The sequence below is a fragment of the Symphodus melops genome, assembly GCF_947650265.1.
Source record: "Symphodus melops genome assembly, chromosome: 3".
Classification (NCBI taxonomy): domain Eukaryota; kingdom Metazoa; phylum Chordata; class Actinopteri; order Labriformes; family Labridae; genus Symphodus; species Symphodus melops.
Window position 1 is genome coordinate 27,780,296 of NC_136693.1, and position 12,978 is coordinate 27,793,273.

At 41.9% G+C, this 12,978-nt stretch overlaps 1 protein-coding gene across 1 annotated transcript in view; it reads left to right on the forward strand.

The window, feature by feature from the left end:
• hipk3b (homeodomain interacting protein kinase 3b) overlaps positions 1-12,978 on the forward strand; it is a 39,574-nt gene that overhangs the window by 5,978 nt on the left and 20,618 nt on the right. Inside the window, exon 2 of the mRNA XM_079338695.1 lies at positions 2,065-3,364. Coding sequence (XP_079194821.1) covers positions 2,065-3,364 — 1,300 coding nt within the window. The remainder of the gene's footprint in view (positions 1-2,064; positions 3,365-12,978) is intronic.

A 12,978-nucleotide genomic window follows, 5' to 3' on the forward strand; every position in this document is an offset into this window, starting at 1 on the left:
CTCAGTTACAGTGCATTTAGAATGACAGCACACATATGTGAAATCGTCCACCCAGTTTGAGTGTTAAATGTTTAATTAACATGTAGAATTGGTCCTGTTGGTTCTGACGGCCCAGGTTGGTGGATTTTTATTCTAAAACTATTTCTATGCTATGTTTAATTTTAAGCATAATAACTTTTCTATTCATACACATTTCTGTATGTATGGTGTTAAGTCTCAGTGAAAAGAAGGCACCATTAAAATAGTTCCATGTAGGCCCACTGTACAATACACATTTTTATTTATGAAGTTTGTTAACTTCCATAAAGACATAGTTCATATATTTCATTGAGTAACTTTGTTTCAGTTGCTGCGTTGTCTTTACTCTATTCACTCTTAGCTCGTCTGCATTATGCAGGCAACAGGTCAAACAATCAGCAGCTTTATGTTAGTTACGCTACAGCCTGCAGCAGTCTGTTGCTGAAAAAGGTTGGTGTAGGTCACAAGTGTAATTGTTTACCATTTCTCGGCTGAGAACATCCACTGATTTGAAAGATGGCTGCGCTCCCTGATGCAGCAGCCTCTCCACCGCTCGTCATGTAAAACCTACATTTGACACCAGTGTTGTCGGCTTCCCCCAACTTTAGCGCATCGTGATTGGATGTTATCTCCGGGGTGTTTCCTTATCTCAGTTCATGGACTCACAGGCACACACAAACAGATTACATTTGGGAAGGGATTCAATGCATGGTAGTACACAAAACCGAAATACCCCAATTCACAAACTATTAAACAGTGGGTGCGGTTTGATATTAAACGGTTTGATATTAAATTGTGATTTGTTGCATCCCCAGTAAACACAATGTGACGCAGAGTCCGGTCCGGACTTTTACTTCTTGGTACTCAAGTGTTGCCAATTTCACAATTAAATACTTCCAATTTGTGCTTTCATTCTTTGCTAAAATGGTGGCCTTTTAAAGTCACGCTTCTATCAGAGAAGATGGTAAACAGACAGTAACACAGTGTTTGATTGTGCAGAGAGCTGTCAAGGGAACTGGTTGACCTTATCTTGCTGGTGAGAATAGAGTCATCGCGGTGGCTCACAGTTTGTGTTATCACAACACAAGTGTGTTTTCCATCAGGGATATTTATTTTAGGAGACTCTACAGGCCCACTTACGGCCCAAAACCTCTCTGACTTGTCTGCTTGGAGAAGAGCTTAAGAATTTGGGGACACAAGGCTAAAAATTGACCGTGATTCAGGATAGGCTGGCTTTTGTTTAGAGCACTTTGAACATTGATTTTTCTTATTATAACTTAGTTGAGTAAATGCAGAAACCCTTTGGAGACCAGCTGCTTTTATCTTATCAAATGACAAATACCCCAGAATTTAAATAGGTCAAAGGTACCACTTTGGCACGCACAGGGTCTGATAAGGTCATAATGCCAATTTGAATGTGAAATCTAAAAGTGCATGCATGGTGGTGAAGAGGGAAAAATAAAGCCATGTCTTAGGTAAATGGACACGTTGGCCTGATGATGTGGCTTTATTTTTCTCTTTGTGTGTTTCTCATCCACTCTCCCGCTCTATTGGTTGCCTAGAGACCCACAGTAGGATGCAGTGAAATGGCAGGAAAAGGTCAGGCAAACCTTTGAGAAGTTAGTCATCCACTGTGTGGAGGTGTTGGTGGGATTGCAGTGGATAGGGCTGAATGATGAAGGTGTTTTCAAGCACTCAACAACATGTGTCGATTGTAATTGGGGTTGTCCGGGTACGGATGGAAATTGGACCCTGTTCCTTTCAATGTCATCTAGTAGGTGTAATTAAAGCAAAAATATGTTTTGGTCAGTTGTTTTAGTCTTTTAGTAACATACACTCACCTAGGGCCTTTTGAAAACCCCAGATCTGGACAGGGGTTTGGTTTTTCAGCTGATGCTGATAATATTTGTTGTGTGAAGATGCTTAACTTCTAATCTTTTTTATCAGTGTTCCTGAAAAAATCCCAATTTGCTGAAATTTGAAAACTAGCTTATTTGTTCAGGATGCAACCTAACCACATTTTCTTCTTCTCTCCTTTTTTTGAAGGTATGGCCTCACAAGTCTTGGTCTACCCACCACACATTTATCAAACCCAGACAAGTGCCTTTAGCAGTGTGAAGAAACTCAAAGTCGAGCCCAGTAGCTGTTTGTACCATGAGAGGGCACACCCGCGGACTTATCTGAACAGCAGAACCCTTGGAATTGTGCACCCAACAAAACAAGCCCACTCATTTGCGAGCCGAGACGTGGCCGTGGGCGTGAAAGTGCGTGGACGACAAGAGTACCCGGTGCAGACAGTGGTTGTGCGTGGCGTACAGAGACAGCAGCCTGGTAAAAGAGGAGGAGGAGCATCAGCAGGCCCAGCTGCGGCCCAGCGGGGACAGGACGCAGGGGTTGTCCACTTGCAGGGCAAGGAGCAGCAGCAGACAGACACAGCAAGTGGGGGCAGCAGTGGAGCAACAGGAGCAGGAGGAGGGGGAAGGGGAGAGGGCTGCTGTGGAGGAGGTGAAGGAGCTGAAGAGGAGGAGGAGGGCAACAAAGAGGAGAACTGTGGAGGTTTGAACTCAGCTGACAGCTCTCAGCGATGTGGGCTGAAACGTAAAAGTGAAGAGCTGGATAACCGAGGGAGCACCATGCAGATTGTTGAGGAACTGTCAATGTTGCCTGCCATGTTGCAAACTACGAATGTGGGGAACGCAGCCATGACCGCACCTGCGGCTGTGGGTGCTGGAGGGGGTCCTTCAAAACAGGGTGTAGGTGCAGCAGGAGGGACAGGAGCAGGGGATGGGGACTATCAGGTAGTACAGCATGAAGTTCTGTGTTCCATGAAGAATACATATGAAGTGCTGGATTTCTTGGGACGCGGCACATTTGGCCAGGTTGTAAAGTGCTGGAAGAGGGGCACGGGGGAGGTCGTGGCTGTGAAGATCCTGAAGAACCACCCGTCGTATGCACGACAGGGTCAAATAGAAGTGGGCATCCTAGCTCGTCTGAGTGGGGAAAATGCAGATGAGCACAACCTGGTGCGGGCCTTTGAATGCTTCCAGCACCGAAGCCACACTTGTCTTGTGTTTGAGATGCTGGAGCAGAACCTGTATGATTTCCTGAAGCAGAATAAGTTCAGCCCGCTGCCCCTGAAAGTGATCAGACCAGTGCTACAGCAAGTAGCCACAGCTCTTAAAAAGCTGAAGAGTATGGGTCTGATTCATGCAGACCTCAAGCCTGAGAACATAATGCTGGTGGACCCAGTGAGACAGCCCTATAGGGTAAAGGTGATAGACTTTGGCTCAGCCAGTCATGTGTCCAAAGCAGTGTGCTCCACGTACCTCCAGTCTCGGTACTATAGGTAAGTACAAAAAACAGAAGAAATGTTTGTCAATTTTAACAAAGAGGGTTTGACTTCTGTGGATTTCAAAACAACTTCAGTCTGTTTGTTTCGAGACTGATATAGTCAGGTTTAGAAACTGTCCTTCCTCTAGAAACACAAGGAAATGTCTTCCATACTGCACAACATCCTGCCTATTTAGGAGCCACATACCAAAGCCTCTGAAAAAAATGTGACCCTGCAGTGTTTGCAAGCAGACTACTGGCTTACTGTCCATGTCTCCGCTGCCTGGGAAAGAACATTCTCTGAGATTAAAAAAAGAAAAGTAGAAAAAAGGCCTTGATTAAAAATCGGATATGCATTCGGGGCATTGGCTTTCGGAATGATAGGGTTTACAGACATGGGCAAAACAAATCAAATATTTGAGAACTGACTACCAGCAAATCAAGAGAAGTTCAGTGAGAAATAACTAAATGCCATTCCAAACTTAACTAAACTGTTCGGGGCTCGAGGGTAACATGCCATGTGTATAGTTCAGTAGGATGCCTGTGTCTCCTTATTGTCTTAGATATTATGAACTAGCAAATCTGGCAGGATACATGTGTTGTGAGTGCTTTGGTTTGATTAAAAAAAACAGGCCTGAAATGGTATCAACTGTTGCATAAGAGAAGGGAGTGACCCAGTTCACGATGTTTGTACCTTACCCTGGATACATAGACTCTGGGTTGATTAAAAAAAAAAAATTAGCTTTTTTTCCTGACAGCATGTTATGCATAGTTTCATGCATGTGTTTTTCATGTTTGAGTTTTGTCACTGTTAATAGGTTACAATTGAGGACGTTTCATGCCTTCTGTATTTTCTTTCAGGGGGACATGAATAAGTACCGGTAATATGGACTTGTCTTTCTTGTCAAACAAATGAAACCATGACATATCATTTCCATGATCTCCCACAGTTAAACTAGTCAATCTTTTGAGAGATGAGACGCTTATTTCCACCCAGAGCTTAGCGTAGTTAATCCGATCGACTAAGATTTTGATCTCATCATGCCAATACTTGCTCGGTGCACAAATAGTGTGACTAATGGTGGTGAAATGATTTGAATTCAAACCTTGGCAACTGGTTCGTTCAGCTGAGTCATTCAGCCAATTCATGTCTTAAATGAGTCATTAGCAGGGACACCATCGTACTTTCTCTGAACGGTTCCCAGGACACATGGAATGGATCATCACAGTAAATGTATATTGCCAGCTTACCTACTGTTTACTTTGTGCAGGATATCTGCTCTTTTTAATGTGCATGTGCTATACTGAGCTAACAGCAAAAGGGCACATTCAACTAAATCTTGCCACACTTATAATAGCAACGTGTCTGTGCCAGCTGCTGTCAGTCTTCCATCTGACGCAACTGTTTCTAGTTAACCACAGCACCTGTTTAGGCCTGCCATGTTATGTGGCATGCATCACTTGCACTTTGATCAAGCTCAACGTACGCAACTTCAACTCAAAGTTCTTTTTACAGTTACATGTGGGCATGCTAACTACAAACAACTGAGTGCCAGAGTATACAAATTAAAACAGGAATTATAGAACAAATCATTGTAAAGCATGCTGAGATAATATCCCAGATATTATATATTGGTAATGCAGAACACTATAACCTCTATCAGATCAGGATTAGGAAGTAAAGCATGCTGGTTTGTTTGTGTAGTTTTTAATCATCGTGGTTTGGAGGAGCAGCACTACTGACTAAACTACATTTATGATCTGATTCACTTGACTGCACAAACTCCTCCCTGTACCAGGCCATATTTGACAGAAGTGGAAAGTTACCCGTGTTTTCTTTCTACCACGTCTTCCTCTATGATGAAACACTACAAAAAGTATGATGAAATGTCTGCGTCAGCTTGATGCTGGGGAATGATTGGGATAGTTTGAGGTTTTACTCCGGCAGAAGATAGATTTGTGTTTAGCTAGTTGGCCTTCTGATTATTGCGAGACATTTTAGTCACTTTGACCCTTTATTTTTATTTTTTGTAAAACACAGCTGGCCTGCCAATTAAATCAGCATCATCAGAGCGACAAACAGTACATTTGAATCTAAACTAGGACTTTATGCAAACCTAAAAATAATCCTGTAATGGAGACTCTGACAGACTGATTCAAACTTTAGTGGATTTGTCTTGAACATTGGGTTCTGGGGTTGGGAAGAAGCAAGCAGGATTTATGAGCCACATTCAGGCCAGCGTGAGCTCTTTTAGTGAAAGGCATTTACATGGCATTTGAATAATTCTCACTGCCTGCACACTGAGCCAGTGAAGCAGTGTGCTCTGACAGGAATTAAAATACTGCTGATGAAAATAGATGATTTGATATCTGTCTCTATTTGCATTAATGCAGGTATTCTGACCGACTAAAGTGAGGAGATAAGTTGCTTTACTTACTGCCCTAGGCCATATTTGTGTAGAAGCAGTTTAAAAATACTTTTCAGTGACAAAATAAGTAAACTGTCTTTCATCCCACACATGAATGGATCCGTCAGTTTGTGAAGATTGTCGTGTTGTTGTAAACGCACTTTGTTTCAGGAAGCGACTCAAAATAGAAGTGTCGTATGAGGGGGGGGGAAGTGAAAGAGTGCAGCTGCTTCAACTGTTTGTCAGTTCTGTCGGCCTCGAGCTAACAGTTTCTTCCAGGTCTTACATGTGTATTATTTTGACAGAACACATTTCACAGCAGCTCCACTGCTGATTTGAAAGAGCAAAATGATGATAAAATAAAGTAGTCGTAGAAAACGTCAATTTCCCTGCATGTTAAACTGCTGACAGTGAAAGTGTTCAGTCAAGTTGTGCCTTTTGTTCTTTAGGAAAAAAAGATTGACTTAATAATCATTAATAGTTACATAGAGACGTGTGAAGTTATAATGCATCTGCATGGAAACCTTTAATGAACAGATTTTGGACTCCAGGAAATTCTCCAGTATGGTTTTTTTTCCTCATGTTTTGATGTGATGATTTAATTCTCCTGTCTCGTTGGTTTAAGGCATGTTTGCTTTATAAAAATGTTGTTCATCTTCAGCCGGTGCTCCCTGTTGGACAGGAGTGTGCGAGGGGACAGCGTTGCTAAGGCCAGGAGTGAAGGGCTGCTCAAAATAGCTCGTGGGACGCTGGCCAGTGGGCTTTGACTTCTATAGATGGTGAAGCACATATGCAGCCAGAATGAAAGACGGACAGCTTGAAATACTAGAGAGCTCTCGCTTACTTGTTCAAGGTCAACCAGCTCTAACGTCAGCTATTTTGGTTTTCATATGTCAAGTTGTGTTTGTATGTTGTATTTTTAAAGGGCCCAGCACGCAGCACATTTATTTGCCAGTTATCCAAAGTGACTGGTGTGGACATAAAATCTATCAGCCACTCAAACCAATAAGTTTGACAGATATACCCGCCACTGACGCAATTTACAAGCATTTGGCCAGAGGTCGCTTGTAATTTCTTGCTCTTGTTTGCACAGTCAGCCGAGCTGGATCTCACTGAGTTGAGCTTTTCAGACGTGTATATATTAACACTACTCAAAACACGCTTAAAGAACTTTTGTTTGAAATGAAGGAACTAAAGTTCTTTAAGCGTGTTTTAAATCCCCATGGACCCTCTAAAAAGTTCTACTCTGCTTCATGACTTTCATACACTTCTCAGTGTCATGAAATGTATGATACTATTAAAGCTGCCTTGCCTCGGCTGTATTATGCATTTGGCTCGTAACAGGCAGCTTCTTGGTTTTAACAGCTAAACGGATCATAGTCTCCTGCTGGAGCCTCTCTTCACTGGTTACCAGCAAGTTTGAACATTTTGACAATTTAAGTGGGCCCTTTAACGCACTTCATAGTTTCTCTCAGAGATATTGTTAAAATAAAACCTTTGCCTTAAAGCTCTCTCATCCGGGGACTTGTAGTTCATGACTTGTCCCCTAACATTGTCCAATCACACACTCCCACATAAAGTCCTTTTTAACTGTCCCTTACCACATAGAAAAGAAAGTATTAGCAACAGGAAGTAATCCTCAAAAACATCCTGGAGACTTTAGTGTCCTTAAACAAGCATGTGATTTTATGCTCTTCCTTTCAGATTTGAAATCTAACAAAGTAATTACAAATATCATTCATGCAAATTCAAATTAGCTGGATTTGAGACCAAGTACTACAACGTGTTGATGTTCAAGCTTATATGGAGTTTGATCTCTTTTACAACAATAAGGATTACTATAAAGCTTTTTAGCATGTTCTATAGTACAATTTTAATTCTCTGTTTTCTACAGTGGTCCGTTACCTCTTTATTAACTATGAGGTGATTTTTCTTCACCCTTCCACGCAGGAAAAATGTGAACTACAGGATTAAGTTTCCAGCCCAAAAAGCTCTGGCAGTCTTACAGAAGGAGCCAGTTATCCCACAGAACGTCAGAAACGCATGTTTTCTGTGTGGAAACTTGTGGGCACACAAGCTTGTCCCCTTGTATGAACCGTGTTGATCGTGTTCACAGGTATTTCTACCACTGAAGGAGCATTATTTATGTTGGTAAGCATCAAGTTTAGTTTTCATGATGTTTTCTGTAACACCCTGTGCCTTTTTACAAGATCAAGATGTGATCAGATTGTTTTACACTTGTTGGAGCATGTTTGATCTGACACAGAATCACTTCCCTTGATGTTCATCACAATATCTCAAACATGTGCTCACATGCTGGAGATTAAGCTTCCGATCACCTCAAATGATCTCATGTGCCAATTGTTGTCATGTGTCCATCAGCAGGTCCCTCCGACTCAGCCTGCTTCATTTTTCCAGCTACAGAATACTCTGCTTTAAATACAACCTATTGTTCCCACTGCTGTGAACAGCCACAGTTCCTGCATTTACCAGTGCTGGCCATACTGCTGCAAATGCTTTGTTATGTTACAATCAATGTGTGCACAAAACTTAACCCAGAAAGCACTTTATCCTTTTTCCGGCCTGTTCTGTTTAAAAATATTTCTTGACTGAATATTCTGAAAATACCAAAGCTTAGTAACATGTTGTGCTGTGATTCTGCGACTTCCTAATGAATTCTGGACTCTCTGACTTGCCTGCCTGAGTTGGTAGCAAAACAAATGGTTCAAACACAATAAACGCAGGAAATGAAAAATATAAGAAGTTCTTCAAATCCAAGGCCAGTTTTGGGATCCTGAAAGTCTGCTGGTCCCTTTTCTTGTTTCCCTGAATTATTGACTTCACCTTGAAAACGGCATCCTTCATGACTGAGGCCATGAAGTTGGCAAGTACAAGCACAGATATGTTGCAGTCAAGGCTGTAAGCTGCTGATAGCACACTCTGTTTGCGGTTCATTCTGGCCAATGTTCGGCTGAAAGAAGATTTAATTTGATAAGTAATCCGTGGGTTCCTTTCAGAGGCAAGCGCAGCTGTATGAAGCTTTTGTTTTGATATTAGAATAAGTAATTTCCTCTCATAAAACTGCAAAGTCATGCACAACTCATAATCTAAATAATTAGGTTGGGCCTTCTACTTCCATCTTTCAGGGAAATCCATATAGCTTCAGTGGAAAACAAATGTTTTTAATTGCTTAGATTGTTTTGTTTTCTGAACTCGCCCCTCATGTTTAACTACCCTTGGGCAAGAGCTCGTGTTATCTTGTTCAAACCCTATGTAGCTGATTTCAAAGTTATCCAATTCAAACATCAAGGCTGTCGAGAAGCTCGGTTCACCGGATCTTTAAAGAAAACAACTCTCTTTAACGCTGGCTCCATGTCAGCACATTGGTCAATACTTAACATCTGTACAGTATGTTTAAAGGCTTGTACAGTTAAACTAACGTCCGGGAAGATCAGAGTGCAGTACAACCTGCGCCCGTGTGTTTCACTGAATAATGCAGAGTGCTCGGAGTGTGTGTGGAATTACACTTCCTGGAAGAGATGTGTGGTAAAACTCCATTCTTCAATCGTGGAGTCACTGCGTCGACAGTTCGCCTTTGTGGGTGAGCTTATGCCAATTGCAGTGTCGTCCAGATCGTTTTATTTATCGGAACAAGCTTACTGAAAGGCCTGTGTAAGCATGCAGGGACAACGGTGCCCTCCCTGTGTGGAGCCACCTTTATTTACTGTTCTCAGCGTGAGTTGGGAGGATGCCACCTCACAGTTCCTCCCTGTGCGGACAGAGCAGGGAGGATCAGACGACTATTTCTGGAGTGTGAGATAATGGCCATGAATAAGAAATAGAGATGGAGATAATTTCTCTGCACTGCCATGGACCCTGCTTGCTTAGTCATGTAACCACACGTTTTTTATATTCAGGTTAGATTAAAAACAAGGCACAGCTTCATAAACGGATAACCATATCTGAATTTCTAGGTAACGATGCCATTTACATGCTTGTTCCTTATCAACCGACTGTCAGAGCTGAAGAATGTTATCACTTAGTTACTGTGCAGAACAAAGATGTGTCTGGGATATACTTAGCCATACTTAACTCAAATACTTGAAATAAAGTCATCTGACATCTCCACAAAAAAAAACTTCAGTGGAAGCCTGTTGTCTTAAATCAGCCACCTATACAGCCGTGAGACCGATAAGAATCGGGACAGTGCAAAGCTGGGAATCTGACTCTGGGGACAGTGCTATATTTGAGCCTGCGTTTTTTTTTTAGTTTTTTTTTTTTTTAATCGTGGCTTTTTAGCTTGAATTGCGTTCTTGTGAAATCCAACTTTAGTTGTTGTAAAGTAACTGAAGACCTGTAGAGCTCAGCTGAAAGATGAAAGACGTGAAGTAGATTAATAATTATTCAAATGTATATGCAGTGAAGAATCAAAAAAGCAAACTAGAAAAACATGTTTATTTTATTTGTCATGTTTCTTTTAAAACTTCAGGTCAACAGTTGACGTGCACGGTTCCCTTGGGAATCTGTCCATAAATCATGTTTTTGATGCTTCCACTAACACAACATTGCCTTGTGTTGAGCCTCTCTGTGGATTAGACACAGACTAACTGAGAGGGAGGAAGAGAAGAGGTGGATGGAGGATGGGAAGCAGCTGTTTGAGGGGAAGCAGCACACTTGTTGAACTTGTTGACCAGGGAGAGAGTTGTTTTCATTGGTCAGTTAATCCACAGAAGAGCAGTAAAACATGGCCAGTGACTCACGCTGTGCGAAGAAAAAATGTCAACCAAATCCAATAATTTGCTACTGTCTGTTCTGTTTTTATTTAGTGATTGTTGCTGAATATCATACCTGCAGTGAGGGCGGGTTATACTTGGCAGTGTGGTGTGCGTGTGCTGGGCCTGCTGTTACTGCTGTGCTCAGCGTAGTGTCTATGGGTTTGTTACTGATGGTTTCCATTAAAGACAAGCTGGCAGCCGATGCAGAGTTTGTTATTCTCTAGCAGGCTTTGTTCTGTATTGACCTCATGAACACCAAATGTTGTGTTTCATCATACTTCTGCATAAAATAATGAAAGTCCAAATTATTATAAAACATGCTCAACTTCATGGGGCTTCCTTTAAAACTGTGGCAGACAGTGAGAGAAAATGATTTTAAAAGGTGTCTGACAAGGCTGCTCTAAGACGCAGACATCTTTCAAGATAACTTCACTCAGAAGCCGTGTTCACACCTGCACAAAACTCCTGAAAATGCTGTGAACTGATTGACTGAGACGTGTGAACTCTGACAGCCGTACTTTTTACTCGGACTTTATCCAGAGTTTCTCCTGCCAGTGAGCTGATATGGGAACACGGCAAGATACAATAAGTAGAATACACCTCGAGCATGTGGGATGGGTTGTGATGTTAGAAATGACCATAGACTGTATGCATGTGACCACTGCGATCTCAATGCATGTGATTAACCCGCTGCATTAAGTTTTATGCTGTCCAGTATTTCACACTCTGATTCTCTTAAACTACATACAGCATTGATATAAAGGCAAACCTTATCATTATGGCAGATCCTGTTGCAGATTTCAGGGGCAGCCCTTCTCAAAGGAGCTTTACATTTTCAGGAGCGCATATATAAAAAGGGCTTTAGTCGTTTATTTCCGACCTATGAACGCTGAGTGTTATCAGTCAACAGACTTGATATGCAGCCTTGTGACTGAAAAACAGTTCAGAAAGTTTTTTTTTTTTTTTTTTCCCAGCACTAAACGATAAGACGCTGATTTACTGCAGGTAATAGAAGGAACACATGTATAGAGTCTACACTTCTGAATGTTTTTGCGATTGCAAAGACATTTATGAATTGTGCTACTTGCAGCTACATGTGTGACCATACAACTTAACTTACCTTAAAATGAGGAATTGCCCATTTAGTTGCCTCTTTGAAGCATTATTAGTTTTTTCTTTGTGTTAAACGTGACCACGGTTATTTTATTCCAAAATCTCCCTCTTACAGGGTCTTGTATGCAGGTGCTGACCAAGTGCTCTGTTTGACTGACTTTATGCTCGTTTAGTTGCGTCCATTCATTCATCCATTGTCTGTTCTCACTTCCTCCTGTTACATGGGTCGAGTGCCTGTTCATGCTCTTGGCAAAGGCAGGATAGTAGTCCATCACCCGGCTCATCTTTTTGTCCTACCTGTCCGTTTCCTGAGATGCTCCTGCACGTGGCTGTAAACAGTCACGAGGCTTTGCCCCTCTAGTGTTCAATGGCCCATCTGTTTGTACGCCACATCCTCAGGATGGAAAATAGATTTGGTTTCACATGAAGGCGGTGAGGCTTGGGTTGCGTTGATCAGGACAGAGCTGTGCAGCCATGGCAACAACCGCTGCTCCACCCCAAAACCGATTTTGTTTCCTATTGTTTTTGTTTTTCTGTTGGACTTTCTAAATTTCACTCTATGATAATGCTTATTTCAATGCCTGTCTTTCCCTGCACTTGGCGTGAAAAGGTTTAGCGCTTACCAAGGAACACTTGAATAATTATCACGGTCATGACTGACTCCTATAACTCGATTTCTCTGTTTAATGTTTCTCTTTGTAAACTTCCTAGACATAGACGTGTTTGAAGTTTGGTGGTGTGCATCTCTTCCAAAGTGAAACATTATAAAAATAGCTCAGGAGACTCTCAAAGTTGTTGTATATGATACGAAACAAAAAAAATGTATTTTTTTTAAAGCCAGACCAGACTGAAGCATTTCTGTCATAGTATCTTTTATTTGAGACCTGATTAGTGGGCTTGTTTACTTTTGGAAAGAGAATTGTTTTTCATTCTAGGAGATTATGGAGGCCTGTGTACTAGCTGTTATCCAGTGGATTTGGTCTGTAGGCTGCCAAACACTGAAGTATAGGAGAGAAAAGGAGTTTTGAGGCTGCTGAGGGATTAATGCATCGGCTGCTGCAGGAGGTAGGCTTGTGAGTGTTGGGTTTCAGGGTAGTATCCAACTACAAGACCAACTGGATGATGACGCCACAGTGCTGCTCGATTGTTACCAATCAGCAATACACTATGTTGCTATAGTAGCCCTGTGTCCTGATGAGAGTGTGTGTGTGTTGATGTGTAGCTCCTCTCCTCACTCCTCCAGGGTAAACCTGTTCCTTATAAATAGGACATGCCTGAGAGGCTGACATGCTTGGAATAACGGCCTGCTTGCTTCTCTGCTGCTATGTTGCCCG